This window comes from Chiloscyllium punctatum, chromosome 11 (genome assembly GCF_047496795.1).
Source record: "Chiloscyllium punctatum isolate Juve2018m chromosome 11, sChiPun1.3, whole genome shotgun sequence".
NCBI classification, from domain to species: Eukaryota; Metazoa; Chordata; class Chondrichthyes; order Orectolobiformes; family Hemiscylliidae; genus Chiloscyllium; species Chiloscyllium punctatum.
The window spans coordinates 100,809,316-100,829,747 of NC_092749.1; the positions used below are offsets into that span (position 1 = coordinate 100,809,316).

General features: G+C 40.8%; 1 protein-coding gene across 5 annotated transcripts in view; it reads right to left on the reverse strand.

The window, feature by feature from the left end:
* ralgapa2 (Ral GTPase activating protein catalytic subunit alpha 2) overlaps window positions 1-20,432 on the reverse strand; it is a 564,918-nt gene that overhangs the window by 215,095 nt on the left and 329,391 nt on the right. For all 5 annotated transcript variants that reach the window (XM_072581416.1, XM_072581412.1, XM_072581414.1 and 2 more), the window contains one exon: window positions 771-929. In XM_072581416.1, coding sequence (XP_072437517.1) covers window positions 771-929 — 159 coding nt within the window. The remainder of the gene's footprint in view (window positions 1-770; window positions 930-20,432) is intronic.

Genomic DNA, 20,432 nt, shown 5'->3' on the forward strand with positions numbered 1-20,432 from the left:
GTACAAAAGATAAAATCAAACACAGGGTCTTACAAGAGAGAGGGAGGATCAGCACGGACCTGCTTTGTTGGATCCAGCAGCTTCCAAACACTTCTGCTAAAAACCAAACCACAGAAAAGTTGAGCTGGGAGAATTGGCCACTTCCCTTTCACTGTACAAGTTTTTTTTTAAAGCTTAAAAGCTTGTATCTGTTAGCCATAATTAAATTGGCCCTAAAACCTTTCAACCGCAGACTTTTCGGAGAAAAGTGTCTTTCACGACCTCTGTGAGAAGAAAAGCCAAGGACAGCATAACCTTGTTAAAGGTGCAGCATTGTCACAACTGCCAGAAGAACAAAGAGAAGCGCTAGGAATGTTTACAAAAATTTCAGGTCTGTTGGGACGTAGCGTCTGTAAAATTATTCTAAGCAGAATTCTTTATAATTGTGAAAGCTAAGGAGTCAGACACTTCAACAAGAAACATTTAATATGGTACACGAAAAAAAAAGGAGAAAAGGGATCAAGTGAATAAGCTGTGTCAGAGCTGGTACAGGTGCAATGGGCTGAATGGTTTCTTTTTGCATGAAATATTATCACCTTTCAAGAACAGTAGCTGTTGATTCCATGCCAACCCTTGTTTTGAGCTGCAAAGCACAATCAAACATTTACTTATGAATTAATCAGAAAGCCTCCTGCCAGAACAACACTGGCTGATGATTTAATGGATGCTAAAAGAACCACGTTGTGATTTATTGACGGTTGGAGTATACTGTACAATGAACTTATACTTACTTCTGGCTTTTTTAAAATCTGAATGTAGAACATGCAGTTTTTCATAGGATAGATGATGATTAAGACATCACCGAAATCTGTAGGAATGATGCCCCTGCGGTAGTCCCTTGTGTGCTCAGACCAGATGATGTGAACTTCATCATTTCCCAGGTGACGGAGCTGCAATGATAAATTGGTTCTTGATTAATTGTGGTGTAATGATCAGTGCTTTATTATGAGGTCAACATCCACAAATTTAATTAACTTGCCTCAATGGTCATAATTTCCATAGCATTAAAAAGTGAAAACTTTTTCCAATTAGTTTGCCTCAAACATTTAGTTTGATACATTTTTTAATTAGGACAAATTCTATAATATTTCTTAGAATGCTTTTGCACATGAATATTTATGTTCTTAATTACCTAATATAACTTGGACATGGTTATATTCAGAGTATACAATAGCTCAAATAGTATTTTGATAATATTCAGCCTGGATGATGTATTAAATATTGGAAGAAAGATCAATTAGAAATGACAAAAGTTAAGTTGAGCTTAAATGTACTATTTCATAATTGTTTAGAATTTAATCCCAGTGAAAATAAAAAAAACAGGTTTTTAATATCCATTTTTAGGAGTTTGTATTTGATGCCAATTGTAATGGCTTTAATTTGTTATGCTATGGCTAGGAGCACCAAGACAAGATGGAATACGCATATTATCTGGATTGGGTTTGTATTTCAAAATAGATCATGTTTGAATTACTACTCTTCACTGAAGCTTTATTATATGGGAAGAATATGCATGGTTATGGATAAGCTATTGAAAATGCAAGCTCTCATTCTTTATGCCTTACAAAAGAAAATGCTAAAAATCACACAACACCAGGTTATAGTCCAGCAGGTTTATTTGGAAGCACTAGCTTTCGGGGCGCTACTCATTCTCCATAACCACCCCGATGAAAAAGATCATGCTCACAGAATTTATAGCCAAAGTAGTGCAATGTCGTGGAGATGTGACACAATAAATAATCTTAGATGAAAACTTCCATCTTTTATAACGGGATATGTTGTTTTCATCTAAGGTTGTTTACAGTATCACATCTCCATGACACTGCAGTCCCTTTGCAATAAATTCTGTGAGCATGATCTTATTCTCCACAACCACTTGAAGAAGGAGCGGCACTCCAAAAGCTAGTGCTTCCAAATAAACCTGTTGGACTATAACCTGGTGTTGTGTGATTTTTAATTTTGTACACCCCAGTTCCAACACTGTCACCTCCAAGTCAAAAGAAAATGCAGTGACAAATGGTTTGCAAAGAAACCAAACTGTTTCATCTGGCTATTATTTAGTTAAGAGACAGTAGATGAGCAGGTAGCTACAGACATTTCTATTCAGAGAAATCGACTCGTTTGTAAACTTGATTACTGAACCGTGAGTAGTGGAGCTAATTGGTTCGAACTGCTGAACCTAAGAGGTGGCAACAGTGATTTCAGCTGAGGTATCTGATGCAGGTATTGAGTCAGCCCATTGGTGAAAGTAGTAATAGAGTGGAGCCTGTCCAAAGTTCAACAGTTTTTAGTCTTGCCATAAGGGTGGAGCTTGTTGGAAAGCTCAGTTTGGCCTGATGAAAAAAATTGGCATCACACACAAGTCCACAGCAAAAACATAACATTAATTCTGTTTACTGCTTTGTAATAGATTCTAAACATTACAATGAAATTTATTCATGTACTTTCATTTGCATTTTGCTGCCGCTAGATTAATTTCTGAATGAACCCCATTTGTGATTGTAGTCTGAAAGTGTTATTTGGCTGTCAGTTGGAAAAGAAAATTAGATTTACTGTATGTGATATGGTCAACAATCCCAAGATTATTTTTCGCATAAACTCAAAAATATTTGGACTTTATTTAATTAGCAATTTCACACAACAACCCAGTGAATCCTGGATTCTTTTTTTGACTGACAGGAACATTTTATCTTGTATGCAAACCCTCAAAAAGGCCCGCGTTGACCTTTTAGGTAAACAGTCAAATTCTGGCACTAGCAGCAAGCTTATTTCCAGTAGCAATAAAATAATAACTATATTAAACAAATTCAGAAAAGATTTCCTAGGATTTTGCTGAAATTGGAAGGTTGGAGCTACAGGGAGAGGCTGAATCGGCTGGTGCTTTTTTTTTCCCTGGAGCATTAGAGGCTGAGGGGCATGAACAGGGTGAATAGCTAAGATCTTTTTCCCAGGGTAGGAAAGTCTAAAACAAGAGGGCATAGGTTTAAGGTGACAGAGGAAAGATTTAAACAGGACCTGAGGGGCAACTTCACGCAGTGGATGGTGCGTGTCTTGAACGAGCTGCCAGAGGTGGTGGTGGTGGTGGTACAATTTCAACACTTAAAACGCATCTGAATGGGTACATAAATAGGAAGGGTTTAGAGGAATATGGGCTAAATGCTGGCAAATGAGACTGGACCAGTTTAGAATATCTGGTCAACATGGACAAATTGGATTGAAGGGTCTGATTCTATGCTCGATAACACCATGACTTGAAGTGTGGATGCCGACTTAATCATGATACTCAATGTATTATTCAACCATTTTGTTTCTTTCCCTTCCATTATTTAATTGCTCTATTACAGATTACAGTGATAGATGCGAGGGTATAAATCCACAAGAAGCAGCCTCAGAGCATCTACTGGCTTTTCACAATGCATGGTTATCCATGTGCTGTTCAAGTAGAGGGTGATTATAACTATTATAACTATTATATCACCATATTAGCCTGGTCACACTTAAGACATTTCTAGCAAATAAGTACAAATAATTGTTGAGCATAAGAACTTTGCTCATTTTTTTTCCTCCTTCTAGTCTGATTTTTATACTCATGCAGCATCGGAATTGCTGTTTTATCGAGATCAGCTAGTCAGTCACCCAATTTCTTTCTCTTAATAAAGGAGATAGACATAGGGCTTCAATTACCTTTTAACCTCATCATTCATTCATCCTGTGCTGACCAGTCTCAAAAAAATTCTGATTTTCTATGTGAATAATAATGTATGATACTATCAACCAAGACCAAGAAACACTTGATTCTGTTGTCCTAAAAAAAATCAAGTCCTTGTTTAATTAGATGTATGCCATACAACCCACTTACTCATCTGAATTGTGGCTGTAGTTGTTTTGCAGGCTGTGAGCCGGGTGGCGAGCACACCACTGATGACACTGGTCAAGGCACTGCGCCCAACAGCCTGACCTCCCTCATGTTAATTGCATTATGGAGCCAGCTGGCTCAAGAATGGATTCGTCAATTTGATTGAAAAATTCCTGCTGTCAAATAGGCATGGTGGCCCTTTTACTCACAGACTCTGAAGCTTGACCACCCCCTTTGTTTGTGCTATAGTATGCTCTTCCTCAAAAACTGAGGTTTATTTGTAAATTAACTAAGAAACTTCCTGGAAGAATAGCATTGCCTGTAGACTGATAATGTGCGCCTTTCATTCAACTCCACTCTTACTGTAACCCTGCCAATTTGTTTTCCTGCTCCAGTCCTGCCTCAGGCTAAAACAGCCTTGTAAGACATAAGTGCAATTACAGTTCGTGGAGCCAAATGAATTGTACAAATCCAATAGCACAGCTCTGTCACAGCTTGCAACCCCTGTTGCTGCTAAAAATCCAATCTAACAAAGCTAACAAATTTCCACCGTAAGAGTACAGGGTTCAGCATGAGGTTGGAGACACACAAGAAAAATGAGAGCTTACCACGACTAAACATTTTTTGATAAGCTAAATCATCTCAGCAGTCTTTGTAGCTCATTTTTTTTTAAAACCATTTGCTGCGATTTGGAGAGACAGAGTCAGAGGACTGTAGCATGCTGATGCACAAATTGATTTTCACTTTAGTATATGTTCTGATCAAAAGTTTACCATAATGATGCCAGATGTTGCAGTTCCATGAAAGATGTGAAACAACATCCTTAAGTCAATTAGGCAATTATGACTGTCCACTCATAAGAAATTTTGGTTGCAATTACATTTATTCAGGCAATGTATACACAGAAATGAATTTAACAAAACCTTGCTACATAAAACTACTTTTACTTCATTACTACTGGCCTTTTGAAAATCTAATCACATTTTGTCACTTAAGTTATGACTTATCACATTTTTGAGGTGAAATTTTACTAATGTGGTCACTATTCATTTACCTGGGAGATCTTTTCTCAACACATCAACACTTTTAAATTTCAAACCCATTTAGTTAAACCACAAATAATACGATTTCCATCAAATTTCTAAAAGTGGTTTTCTTTTGAATTGTGCTATTGAAAAGTCTTTACATTTCTTCACAAGAAAACCAGGAAGATATTCGGAACTCCTATGACTACGAAAGTTATAGGAATAAAATTGTCCCTAAAATTGAACAATCACTATCTCAATTAAACAAGAAACACCACCAATATGTGCCTCTCTTATGAGAGAGCAGCAAGTGGGTCTGAGCACTTTTCAATAATAGGATATGTAGCAAGTGTTAGCCTGATGCTCATAAGAGACTTAAATATTAAAATTTCTGCGAGCAAGAATTTGTTTAGGATGTGAGAAAGTGAAGCGAATTCTGTACAATTCTCATTTCTTACTAAAAACAGACTTTTCCATTGTATTGGATTATAAAGCACAGGAGGAGGCCATTGAGCCCATTGTCTGTGCTGGATCTCTGAAGGAGCAATTCATTAAGTGCAATGCCCCTGCCCTTTCCCTGTTTCTTGAAATCTTCTTCCCCCAATCAAATAATGCTCCAATTCTTTTTTCAAAATCTTCAATTGAATTTGCCTCAACCACACACTTGTGCACAGCGTTCCCAAGAATTGGCAAATGCAATAAGTAAACATTCTGCTTCTATCTACACGACAGAGGATACAAAAACACATCCAGTAATACTTGCAAATCGGGGGCTAAAGCAAGAGAGGAATTTGATGAAATTATAATCACAAGAAAGTAGCACTCAGCAAGTTGATGGAGTTGTAGGTTGCTAAGTCTCATGGTCCTGATGAGCTTTATGTAAGGCTATTAAAAGAGAATACTAGTGAAGTAATAAGCGCATTGGAGTTCATTTTCCAAAATTTGTTGGGTTTGGCCAAGGTTCTATTAGATGGTAATGTAGCAAATATAACCCCTCTATTCGGGGGAGGAAGACAGAAAATAGAAAAGTCAAGGGAGTCCACAATTTACAAATATCTGACTTATGAACACTTGCACTTAGAAATGCTACCCCATACAATGGTTAAACATCCAACAAATGAGTATTTCTTCTTTCTAATTTTATATTGTCCTGCATTGCGTTGACTTGAGAATAGACTCAAGATAGAACCAATTTGCAACCTGGGACCGGCCTGAATAGGCAGGTTTCCTGCCCCACTGAGCTCATTTCTTCCTGCCTTAACTCCATCCTCTCTCCACTTGTTCAGACCCTACATCCACGACTCCTCTGATGCCCTCTACCGTATTGACAATTTCCAGTTTCCTGGCCCTAACTACCTTCTGTCACCATGAATGTCCAATCCCCCTGTATTTCAATTCCCCACTAGGATGGACTAAGAACTCTTGGCATCTTGGCTGACCAGAGGTCTGAACAATCCTCATCGACCACCACTCTCCTCTGCCTGGCTGAACTTGTTCTCTCACTGAACAATTTCTCCTTTAATTCATCTAACTTTTGCCATGCCAAGCCAAACCTGTGGCTATGGGCACCTGCACAAGTCCCAGTTATGTTTGCCTCTTTATGGGGTATGTGGAACAATCCTTGTTCCAGTCTTATGCTGGTCCGCTCCCACAACTTGTTTTGGTACATTGACATCTGCTTCAGAGCCACTTCATGCTCCCGCCACAACCTTGAAAACTTCATACATTTGACTTCCAATTTCCACCCCTTATTTCTGACACTTTCTTTCCTTGACCTCTCGGTCTCCTTTTTGAGAAATAAACTGTCCACTGCCACCCGCTACAAAGCCAAGGACTTCCATGGCTACCTTCACTACAGTTCGTCACATCCCACATCCTGCAAGAACTCCAGTTCATTCTCTCAGTTCCTTCGCCTATGTTGCATCTGTTTGGATGATACCAAACTTTCAAAACAATGCTGCTGACATGGCTTGCTTCTTCCAGGACTATGGTTTCCCACCCACTGTGGTTGACAGGGTGCTCAACCACATCTGACCTATCACTCACGCTTCCGCCCTTGCCCCTTCCCGTCACTCACAACAGAGAGATCAGGATTCCCTTGTCCTCACTTTTCATCCCACCAATCTCTGCATTCAGCAGATCATTCTCCGCCATTTCAAACAACTCCAGTAGAATGCCACCACCAAACACATCCTCCCCTCACTGCCCCGGTCTGCTTTTTGCAGGGATCATTCTCTCTGGGACACTCTTATTCCACAAACACCAACACCAACAACTTTTCCATTTGCACCTCCTCATGTAACTGTAGAAGGTGCAACACCTGCCCCTTCTCCTCCTCCCTGCTCACTATCCAAGGGCCGACACAGTCTTTCCAGGTGAAGCAGCATTTCACCTGTACATCCTCCAATCCTGTGTATTGTATTCGCTGCACCTAATCTGGCCTACTCTCCACTGGAGAAACCAGAAGCGGACTGGGTGACTGCTTTGCGGAATATGTCCCGTCTGTACGCAAGCATGACCCCAACCTTCCCATAGCCAGTCATTTTAATAGTGTCCTGCTCACCTGCCTATGTCTGTCCTTAGGATGCTGCAGTGTTCCAGTGAATCTCAGCGCAAACTGGAGGAACAACATCTTACCTTCAGACTATACTTCACAGCCTTCTGGACTTGAGTTCAACATCTTCAAATTGTGAACTCTTTCTTCCCTTTCTTTTAGTTTGTTTCATGTCCTCTCTCCTCTCATCCCACTACCTGTCCTTTCAAGTCTGGCAGGAGACACACCACTGTTTTGGCATTCACCCATTCCAATTACTTAACCTGATCTATCAACATCTTATCAGCACCAGCATCCTGTACTCATTATCTCCACCATCGGCCCACCCAAAGTATAGCATAAACGCTGCCCCCTCCACACCTCACTTCAGATCTGATGAAGAGTCATCTACACTCAAAACGTTAGCTTGCTCTCTCTCCATGGTTGCTTCTGACCTGCTGTGATCTCCAGCATTTGTTGCTTTCAGCATGACATCTGATTTGGGGAAGGAGTTAAAAGTATTCATTGAAGAGGATATAAGGCGAATTGGTCATGCTAAATTATCCGTAGTGTTAAGTAAAGGGGTAAACGTAGGGGATTGGGTCTCGGTGGGTTGCGCTTCGGCGGGTCGGTGTGGACTTGTTGGGCCGAAGGGCCTGTTTCCACACTGTAAGTAATCTAAAAAAAAACTGGGCACTTGGATAAACATGGTAATGGGGAACAATTAGCATGGTTTTTTGAAAGGGAAATTGCTTTTCACCAATTTATTGCAATTGTTTGGAAACATCAATAATAGAAGGAGTAGACCATTCATATCTTGGAGCCTCCTCTGCTATTCAACTTGATCGTGCAACGCTGTATTCCTTTTTGGCTTTATCTCCATATTTTTTGATCTCTTTAGCTCCAAAAACAATGAACTTGTACTATGGATACAGGGGAGCTTATGAAGCAGCTAGGAAAGTGTTGGGCCCCTTGCTGAGATATTTGTGTCATTGATAGTCAGGGGTGAGGTACCAGCAGACAAGGTTGGCTAACATCGTGCCATTATTTAAGAAAGGTAGTAGGGAGAAGCCAGGGAACCATTGACTGGTGAGCCTGACATGGTGGGCGGCATGGTGGCTCTGTGGTTCGCACTGCTGCCTCACTGCACCAGGGACCCGGGTTCTATTGCCACCTCTGTCTGTGTGGAGTTTGCACATTCTCCCCCTGTCTGCGTGGGTTTCCTCCAGGTGCTCCAGTTTCCTCCCACAATTCAAATATGCGCAGGTCAGGTGAATTGATCATGCTAAACTCCCCATAATGTTCATGGATGTGTAGGTTGGGTGCATTAGTCAGGGGAAATGTAGAATAATAGGGTAGGGGAATGGGTCTGGGTGGGTTATTCTTTGGAGGGTTGGTGTGGGCTTGTTCCCACACTGAAGGGATTTTATGATTCTGACATCATATGAATGCAAGTTGGAGGGGATTCTGAGGGACAGGGTTTACATGAATTTGGAAAGGCAAGGACTGATTAGGGAAAGTCAACATGGCTTTGTTTATGGGAAATCATGTCTCACTAACTTGACTGAATTTTTTTAATGAAGTGACTAAGGGAATTGAAGAAGGCAGAAAGGTGGACGTGATTCATAGGTAAAGGTACTCTTGCATTGGGCAAGGAAATCAAAGGCTATTGAGGGAAGGAAATGTAGATTTAGTGAAAAACTAGATCAGCCATGATCTTATTGAGTAGTGTAGCAGGTTTGAAAGGCCAATGGTTTACCTCTGCCCAAAATTTGCAGGTTCACACAAAACATCCCAACTGCTGACATGTTAATACGGTTAACGAAGGGAATGCCATTGATGAAGCAACTGAAGATGATCGGGCTGGAACAGTTACAACATTGGCATCTACACAACAATGTGAAGGAATATCCAGAAATATGTGCACAGAAAGCAGGACAAATCCAACCTGACCAATTGCCAGCCTACCAGTTTACTCTCAATCAGCAAAGTGATGGAATGAATCATTGACAGCACAATGAAGCAACATTTGCAATGGAATAATCTGCTCACTGACACTCAGTTTGGGTTACCAATGCCACTTAGCTCCTGACCTCATTACAACTTTGGTCCAAGCATAGTAAAAAGAACTGAACTCCAGAAGTGCAGTGAATTGACTGCCCTTCGCATCAAGGTGGCAACTAACCAAGTATGGCATCAAGGAGTTCTAAGAAAATTGGAGTCAAACCTAAGATAAGAGAAGATGGTTGTGGTTGGTGGAGGTCAATCATCTCAGCTCCAAAACATCACTACAGGAGGTCCTCAGGGAAGATAAAGATGACCCAGCCAGCAGATGATCCTTCAGCCAGAAGGAGAAAGATACCAACGATGACAGCCGCTGTATGGTTTTGAAACTAAGCTGATGGAACTTTAGTAAGTGCTCTATTGGAAAAGTACATTGTTATAGAGTTGGAGGCAGATAATAAGCAGGTAAGAGAAAGTGGGGGGGGGGAGCTTAAGACTTGTTGTTTGATGTTCACTTTTAGAGTTAAATAATGCATTGATTTTTTAAAACATTGTGGAATCTGGGTGTTCTTGTCACTCATATTTTAACAGATTATGAAGTGTCGTGAGCTTTTCTGGGTGTTTGGTTTAATTAACAGAAGGGTTCACCATCATGTCGTAATAGTACTGATTTCAGTGTCCCAGAAATCAAAAGCCCTCCCTTCTTACCTCTTGCCATAGCTCTTCAGCTAGACATTCATCCTAATTGTAATCTGAAAAGGAACTAGTGGTAGAAAATGGGAATGTGACATCAGGTAAACTGTAGACATGATGAAACAAATTATCTCCACCTTTGCTTGAACAATTCTGTAACTGAGAGAAAGTGAGGACTGCAGATGCTGGAGATCAGAGCTGAAAAATGTGTTGCTAGAAAAGTGCAGCAGGTCAGGCAGCATCCAAGGAGCAGGAGAATCGACGTTTCGGGCATAAGCCCTTCTTCAGGAAAACTGAATTCTGTAACTGAGTCTATCTTCTTACTTCTATAGCCACCCATTCATGGTACCAACAGTATTCCATAGATGACTAAATGTGAAGTCCTGTTTTCTACCTAGCCTCCTAAATTCTCTCTGCAGCATTAACATTTCCCTTTCAACATGTTGTTGGTACTCGTGAACCACAACCACTGCCTATGGCATAGGGTAAAAAAAAAATCAAAGAGTTAAATGCATGGCTCAGAGATTAATGTGGCAGGGATGAGTTTCAGTTCATGGGGCACTGGCAGCAGTACTGGGGTAAAATGTACTTGTTCCAGTTTGAAGGGCTTCACTTGAACTGTGCTGGGACGATGTCCTTGCTAATCTAGTAACTAAGGATATAAAGACAGCTGTAAACTAATTAGAGGATGGGGCTGTTTCTGAAGAGTTGATGAAGAGGCTTAAAAATGCATAGAATGGGGTTGCAAATTGCAGAGGATGGGGACAATTGAAATGTGGAGCTAGTTTAAGGAGTCAGATATTACGTGTCCTTGATAGGTATATCCCTGTCAGGCAGGCAGGAAGTGATAAGGGAACCGTGGCTTACTACAAAAATTGCATCCCTTGTTAATTGGAAGGAAGAGGCTTATGTGACAATGAGACGAGATCGTTCAGATGAGGCGATGGAGAGTTACAGATTAGTTAAGAAGAGAGTTAAGAAGAGCAAAGAGAGGACATGAGCAGTCTTTAGCAGGTAGAATAAAGGAGAACTCTAAAGCCTTCTATAGGTATGAGAGGAATAAAAGGATGACTAGGGTAGGAATAGGGCCAGTCAAAGACAAAAGTGGGAAGTTATGTGTGGACCCTGTGGAAATCGGAGAGGTGCTAAAGTAATATCTCTCAATGGGTTTTACTCAGGAAGAGGAGAATATTGTCGAGGAGAAGAACGAGATATGAGATATTAGAGAAGAAAGGATCGATGTAAGTAAGAAAGAGGTATGATCAATTCTAGAAGGAGTGAAAGTAGACAAGTCCACTAGGCCGGATGGACTTTATCCGAGGATTCTCTGGGAAGCTAGGGAGGTGGTGTTGGAGCCTTTAGCCTTGATCTTTGAGTCATCATTGTCTACAGGTTTAGTACCAGAGGACTGGAGGATTGCAAATGTTGTGCTCTTGTTCAAGAAGGGCAGTAGAAATGACCCAGGTAATTATAGATCAGTGAGCCTTACGTCCATTGTAGGAAAAGTTTTGGAAAGGATTAGAAGAGATAAGATTCATAATCATCCAGCAAGCAACAATTTGATCGCAGATAGTCAACATGGTTTCGTCAAGGGCAGGTCATGTCTCACAAACCTTTTTTTGAGAAGGTGACCAAGTATGTGGACAAGGGTAGGGCAGTTGACGTGTATACATGGACTTCAGTAAAGCCTTTGATAAGGTTCTACATGGTAGGCTGTTGGAGAAAATGCAAAGGCATGGAATTGAGGGTGATTTAGCATTTTGGATTAGAAACTGGCTTTCTGTAATAAGGCAGCAAGTGGTGGTTGATGGAAAATATTCAGCCTGGAGTCTGGTTACTAGGGTGTGCCACAAGGAACACTGCTGTTTGTCATTTTTATAAATGACTTGGATGCAGGCATAGGTGGATGGGTTACTAAGTTTGCAGATGACACTAAAGTCGGTGGAGTCGTGTGAACAGTGTGAAAAAATGTTGCAAGTTGCAAAGGGATTTGGATAAACTACAGAACTGGGCTGAGGGGTGGCAAATGGAGTTCAATGCAGCTAAATGTGAGGTGATTGACTTTGGGAAGAATAACAAGGAGGCAGAAAACTGGGTCAATGGAAAGATTCTTGGTAGTGTGGATGTGCAGAGTCCATGTACATAGATCCCTGAAAGTTGCCACCCAGGTTAATATTGCTGTTAAGAAGGCAAACAGTGTGTTAGGTTTTATTAGTAGAGGGATCGAGTTCCAGAGCCATAATGTCATGCTGCAACTAAACAAAACGCCAGTGTGGCTGTACTTCGAATATTACGTACAGTTCTGGAAGCATTGGAAAAGGTGCAGAGGCAATATACCAGGATGTTGCCTGGTCTGGAGGGAAGGTCTTATGAGGAAAGGCTGAGAGACTTGGGGATTTGATAGAGACATACGAGATGATCAGAAGATTAGATAGGGTAGACAGTGAAAGTCTTTGTCCTAGGATAATGACGGCATATCTACAAATTGAGGGGTGATAGATTTAAGACAGATGATAGAGGCAGGTTCTTTAATCACAGTGGTAAGGGTCGTTAACTCATCCACATTAGGGAGATTTAAACAACCGTTGGATAAGCACATGATGATGATGGGCGAGTGTAAGGGGATGGGCTTAGATTAGTTCACAGGTCGGTGCAACATCGAGGGGCGAAGGGTCTGTTCTGCGCTGTATTGTTCTATGTTCTAAAAAACAAAAGGACATGGCAGCTTTGCAGGGCAGCTATTTAGGTTATGATATCAAGAATGGGACTAGTAGGGACAGAGTATACCAACAGAAAAACAGCAACAATTATGGTCAAAGGTGGCAAAAAAATTGTAAATGGCAAATCAACAGCTTTTCACTTAAAAAATGCACAGCATTTAGAAAACATGTACTGTCGGGAGTAGTCTATAGACCTCCGAACAGTACACAGTGTGTATGACAAAGAATAAATCAGGAGATGATGACGACATGTAAAATTAACAGTATATTAATCTTGGTAACTTGAATCTGTGCATTGACTGGGAACACCAAATTAATGGAGGTGACCATGAGGAAGAATTCACAGAATGTATTCAGGACAGTGTTTTGGATTAAAATGTTGTGGATCCAAATAGGGATCTGGTGATGTGCAATGACCCAGGTTTAATAAATGATCTCAGGGTAAAATATTACCAAGGAAGCAGTTAACACAACGTGGCACAACTTAACATTCAGTTGAGGGGAAGGAACTCTGGTTGTAAACAATTATGTTAAACTTAAATAAGGTTAATAACAAAGGAATATGGGTAGAATTGACTGGAACAGACAGTGAATGGAGTTTAGCAGAGAAGACAACAGTACACAATTAAATATATACTATACTTCAAAATTTATTCTAAAAGTATATCCCAGTGAGGAAGTAGAATTCGTGGAAAGGAACAGACCAACTATGTCGACAAAGGAAGTTAAGAATAGTGAATAATCAAAAGAAAAAAAAGAACACGCTCAACGTGGGTCCCTATAACTGCCTTAACTGCAGTCACATCCTCCTGTCCCTGAACATAAACCAAGTTTGAATTACCTAATCTGAGGGGTCAGAGAACCTCTTATAGCATCATGTCCAGTTAACTACCTCCATTTTGATATGGCACAATATCAAACTCTAGCTCTTCAACTCAGCCCCAAAGTTGCTTGAGTTGCAAATACTTGCTACGGTTACGTTCACTTGGGAGCACCTTGGTATCTGACAACTTCCACATGCTGCAACAACAACACCTCACCCAAATGGCCATCCACTCACTAACATTCCGAATCTTTACCCCGTTTTGTTATTTTACATTCGTACTGTGCTTGTATCTAACAAAGTATTTTTAGGGAAAAGAGAAACAAAACACTAGAGACAACTAGGAACAAAAGATCATGCTATTTTAAAAACTAGAAATATTTACCAATTTTGCTTCCTCAAAAAGATTAATAAATTGGTTCAGCAAAATATATTTTTCACCAAAACGTGTTAACTCAGCATGATTACCTCAAACTTTAATATGTTTCATCTGACAGTTGTTAAGCTAATTAGCCTGTCATTTCCTGTTTTCCATTTCTCTCTCTTTTTGAATGAGAGTTACACTTTCTGGTTTTGCCAAATGTAGAGAATTTTGGAAATTTAGAACAACACATCAACTATCTCAGCATCTAGCATTATCTAGGTGAAAGTGAGGACTGCAGATGTCAAGAGATCAGAGTCAAAAAGTGTGGTGCTGGGAAAGCACAGCCTCTCAGGCAGTATTTGAGGAGCAGAGAGTTGACATTTAAAGCATAAGCTCTTCTTCTTCACTCACTGGAACACCGCCAATGACCACAGCCACCGGTGAAGACATAGCGAACATCACGTGGAACGTTACTTCTGCCCCCGCTCTCCTGCTCCTCAGATACTGCCTGATAGGTTGTGCTTTTCCAATCAGGCAGTATCTGAGGAGCAGGAGAGCGGGGACAGAAGTAACGTTCCACGTGATGTTCGCTATGTCTTCACCGGTGGCTGTAGTCATTGGCGGTGTTCCAGTGAGTGAAGAAGAAGAGCTTATGCTTGAAATGTCAACTCTCTGCTCCTCAAATGCTGCCTGATAGGCTGTGCTTTTCCAGTACCACACCTTTCGACTGATCGAGCATCATCTGTGGAGGGGGAAAACAGAATTTACATTGAGAACAATGATTCTTTTTCAGAACTGTTTTGAAGAAAGATCACTGGACTCAAAATTGAACATAGTCCAGTCCATCACACAAACCAGCCTTCCATCCATTGACTCCATCGATTCTTCCCGCTGCCTTGGGAAAGTGACCAACATAATCAAAACTCCCTCCCACTCCATTTATACTCTCTTCCATTCTCGTTTGTAAATTGCACAAACAAAGTTAAGAACAGCTGCTTCCCTCCTACTATTAGACTTCTGAATGGGCCTCCCAAATTTTAAATTTAATGTTGATCTCACTCTTTGAACATCTTCTCTGCAGCCATAAAATTATATTCTTTGCTCTGTTCTCTTGCCCTATGTGAAATATGATCTGTCTGTACTGCATTCAAAACAAAACTTTTCACTCTACCTTGATACGTGACAATAATAAATCAAATTAAATGCAAATTGTTTCTATCTCAACAGATGCTGCCAGACCTGTCCAGTTTCTCCAGGAATTTGATTTTATTTCAGATTTCCTGCATCTGCAGTTTTCTTTATTTTACATCCATGTGAATGAAGGCCATCAGATCTTGTGGATTTGTAACCTGCAGCTCTAACAATTTACGAAGTACAACTTACTTGGTCAATGAGATTTTCTTAAGTTCCACCTTCCCTTCCATTTGCTGGTTTACAGTTATTACTGAGATTTTGCTGGACTCTTGTGGAGTCACAACCATAAGACCATAAGATATAGGTCCATCAAGTCTGTTCCACAATTTGATTGTGGCTGTTACATTTCTCAAATCCATTAGAACAAAGAAAAGTACAGCATAGAACAGGCTCTTCGACCCACGATGTTGTGCCTAGTATTATTCCTAATCTAAAATAAAATAACCTAACCTATGCACCCCTCAATTCACTGCTGTCCATGTGCATGTCCAGCAGTTGCTCAAATGTCTCTAATAACTCTGCTTCCACCACCACTGCTGGCAACGCATTCCACGTATTCACAACTCTCTGCGTAAAGAACCTAACTCTGATGTCTCCTCTATACCTTCCTCCGAACACCTTAAAACTATGACACCTCATGACTGTCAGTCCTATCCTGGGGAAAAGTCTTTGGCTGTTGACTCTATCCATGCCTCTCATTACCTTGTATACCTTGATCAGGTCACCTCTCTTCCTCCTCTCCAGAGAGGAAAGTCAGAGTTTAGTCAACCTCTCTTTGTAAGACAGTCCAGACAACATCCTGGTAAACCTTCTTTGCATCCTCCCCAAAGCCTCCTATAATAGGGCGACCAGAACTGGACACAATATTCCAAGTGTGGTCTCACCAGGGTCTTGTACAGTTGCAGCAAAACCTCACGGCTCTTAAACCTGAGCCCCCTGTTAACAAAAGCCAAAACACCATATGATTTCTTAACAACCCAATCAATTTGGGTGACAACTTTGAGGGTTCTGTGCACTTGAACACCAAGATCCCTCTGTTCCTCCACACTGCCAAGAATCCGGTCTTTAATCCTATATTCAGCATTTAAGTTTGACCTACCAAAATGCATCACTTCACATTTATCCAGGTTGAACTCCATCTGCCATTTCTCAGCCCAGCTCTGCATCCTGTCTATGTCGTGCTGCAGCCTGCAATAGCCTTCAACACTATCAACAGCACCTTCAACATTTGTGTCATCGGCAAATTTACTAACCCACCCCTCAACCTCCTCATCCAAGGTATTTATAAAAACTACAAAGAGCAGAGGCCCAAGAACAGTTTGCTGTGGGACACCATTCAAGACTGACCTCCAGGCAGAATACTTTCCACTACAACCTCTCTCTGCCTTTGGTTAGCCAACTAATTCTGAATCCAGATAGCCAAATCTCCCTGTATCCCATTCCTCCTGACATTATGAATGAGCCTTATCAAATGCCTTGCTGAAGTCCATATATACCACATCCACCTTTGTCGACCTGTCTTGTCACCTCCTCGAAGAACTCAATAAGATTTGTGAGGCACGACCTGCCCCTCACAAAGCCATGCTGACTGCCTTTAATTATGCTATGCTTTTCCAAATAGTCATAAATCCCGCAGAATTCTTTTCAAAATCTTGCTGACCACAGACGCAAGACTGACTGGTGCGCAATTGCCAGGGATTTCCCTATTCCCATTCTGGAAAATAGGAACACATTCACCAACCCCCCCCCCCCCCCCTCTTCCAATCCTCTGGTACGACTCCTGTGGAGAGTGAGGAAGCAAAGATCTTCGCCAGAGGCTTAGCAACCTCTTTTCTCGCTTCCCGGAGCAATCTAGGATAAATCTGGTCTGGTCCTGGGAACTTATCAATCTTAATGTTTGCCAAAATCTCCAGCACATCAATTTCATCAATCTTGATCTGGTCAAGACCGTATCCCATCTCCTCAAAGCTCTCATTCACAACAAGGTCCCTTTCCGTTGTGAAAACTGAAGCAAAAAACTCAATTAGAGCTTCCCCTATCTGCTGAGACCCATGCACAAGTTCCCTACGCTATCCCTGATCAGCCCTACCTTCTCCCTGATCATCCTCTTATTCCTCACATATGAGGAAAGGTGAGGGTTCTCCCTAATCCTTCCTGCCAAGCCTTTTACGTGCCTCTTCCTGGCTCTCCTCAGTCCATTCCTGAGCTCCTTTCTAGTAAGCCTGTAATCCTCTAAAGCTGTGCTAGATCCTTGCTTCCTCCACCTTATGTAAGCTGCCTTCTTCCTTTTGATGAGAAGCTCCTCTGTTCTCATCATCCAAGGCTCCTTAATCTTACCCCTTCTTGCCTGTCTTAGAGGAACAAATTTGTGCATCACTTGCAACAATTGCCCCTTAAACAGTCTCCACATGTCTGTTGCGCCCTTTCTGTGGAACAATTGCTCCCAATCTGTACTTCGCAATTCCTGTCTGATAGCGTCGTAATTTCCTATTCCCGATTTAAATATCTTCCCTTGGTAAATGCTCCTTTCCCTCTCTAACGCTATGGTAAACGTGAGGCAGTTGTGGTCACTGTCACCAAAGTGTTCTCCCACCACGAGATCGGACACCTGTCCTGGCTCAATGCCGAGCACCAAATCCAAAATGGCCTCTCTCCTCGTCAGCCTGTCTACATACTGAGTAAGGAAACCCTCCTGAATACACCTGACAAAACGGTTCCGCTCAAACCATTTGCATGAAGGAGGTTCCAGTCAATATCAGAAAAGCTGAAGTCAACTACAACAATAACCCTGCTACATCTGCATTTTTCCAAAATCTACCATTCTCTTGCTTTCTCCCAATAACCTTTGATTACCTTAATAATCAAGAATCTACCTTTGTCTTAAATACACTCAATGAGTTGGCATGCAGGGCGTTCAATCGTACTGAGTTCCATAGATTCGCCACCTTCTGGCTGAAGAAATTCCTCTGATCTCAGTTCTAAAAGGTCTGAAATTGTGCCCTCAGGTCCTCGGTCTCTCCAGCCAGATGGAACATAGTCTTCCCCTCTATTCAGGCCTCTTAGTATTCTGCAAGTTTCAATGAGATCCCCTCCTCAGCTTCCTAACTGCATTGCATACCAAACCAGAGTCCTTGACCACTCCTCATATTACCAGTCCTTTATCCCTGGGATCATTCTTGTAAATGTCCTCTGGATCCTGGCCAAGAGTAGCATATCTTTCCTTGAATATAGCGCCCAAAACTGCTCATGATATTCTAAATATGGTCTGACCAGAGCCTTAAACAGCCTCAACAATACATCCCTGCTCTTGCATTCCAGCTTTCTCAAAATGAATGCTAACTGTCAACTGAACCTGCATATTCGTCTTAAGAGAATCCTGAACTAGGTCTCCTAAATCCCTTTGTGCGTCAAATTTCTGAAGCCTTCCCCAGGTTGGGAAATAGTCTATGTATATCCTACCAAAGTGCATAACCTCACACTTTCCCACATTGTATTCCATCTGCCATTTCTTTGCCCATTTTCATAGCCTGTTCAAGTCCTTCAGCAGCCTCAACTCCTCAATACTACCTCTCCCAGGTTGCATCTGCAATATTAGCAAAGATGCCCTCAGGTCCTTGATCCAGATCATTAACATTTAATGTAAATAGTTGTGCTCCAACACTAATCCTTGCAGAAGTCCATTAGTCGCCAGCAGCCATCTTGAAAAATACACCTTTATACGCGCACTCTGCTTTCTGCCAATCAGCCAATTTTCTGTCCATACCAACTATTTACTTAAATGTCTATCTTTGTCTTTTCTGAACTCCATTCTGCAAATGTTACAATCAATTTTGCCCCTACACCTTTGTTGTTATTATCCTTATTTAAGTTGACCATAATTGTTTCTGACCGGAGTTTCTTCCTCAAACTGAATGCTAAATTCTACCATGTTATGCCCACTGTTTCTTCAGGGATTTTTTACCCTGAGATCATTTATTAAACCTGCATCATAACACATTACTGATCTAAAATACATATTGTTCCAAAAAACTGTCCTGAATCCATTCTATGAATTCTTCCTCGTGGCTACCTCTGCCAATCTGATGTTCCCAATCAATGAGAAGATTAAAGTCACCAAATATGCTGTCTTCTTTAGGTTTTCCTTGTCTCCCTACACATGATACCTGTTGAATTTATCTGTTTTCTCTTTGTTTTCCATTATTAATTCCCAGACTCACTTTTTATACCACTCATTTTGTTAGCTCTCTCACCTTTTGAATATCTTTAGATACTCTACTCTCATTTTTCTCATTAGCTTCTCTGGATTTTTTTTTTCCTCCTTATACCTTTTTAATTCATTCTTTAATTTTTGAAAATATTTTGTTCAATCTTCAATTTTGCCACTCAACTTTGCATTATCGAAGTCTGAAACATCATATACCTTTTGACATATAGGTCCAATTCACATCATTCTACAGCAAGGTCTCTAATGGCTAAAAATGGTGTATGTTCAGTTCTTTTGCATCATCAGTTACCAATTTAATTGCTTTACGTATTCTACGCAGAGTCTTCGGTTTTGCTCTTTTGTTATGTTCGTAACTTTTTTAGTTAACCATGGTGGATCTTCCCCTTGGAATTTCTCTTTCTTTGGAATATATATATATTTACTGTGGTCTGAAATTTCCCGCAAAATATCTGCAATCCACCTCTATTGATTTATTTCTTAACCTAATTTGCCATTTACTTTAGCCAGCTCTGAATTCTTGCCCTTACAATTGTCCTTATTTAAAAGCTTACAATCTGGGTATTGAACCCACTCTTCTTTCCAATAAATTGAACGCAAAATTCAACCAAATTATGGTCACTGTTACCTTGGGGGGCATTCACTATTATCCTGAAACATTACAGAAAACAAGTCTCGGGCAATCTGATATCTGGTCACTCCAAAATCTGTTGTTCTAAGAAGCTATCCTAAAAACATATATGAACTTCCCATATAGGATACCTTTATCCAACTGATTTTTTCTAGTCTTGATATTGATGAACATTGATTTTTGCCTTCCTTTCTGATAAGCTGTCATAATTTCTTTGTTTTATCATATTCTACCATGTGGTTATAGTTAGGATTGCTGTTCACTACTTCCACAAGTGATTTCTTGCCTTTATTGCTTCTCATCTCGACTCATCACTTTTACATCCTGC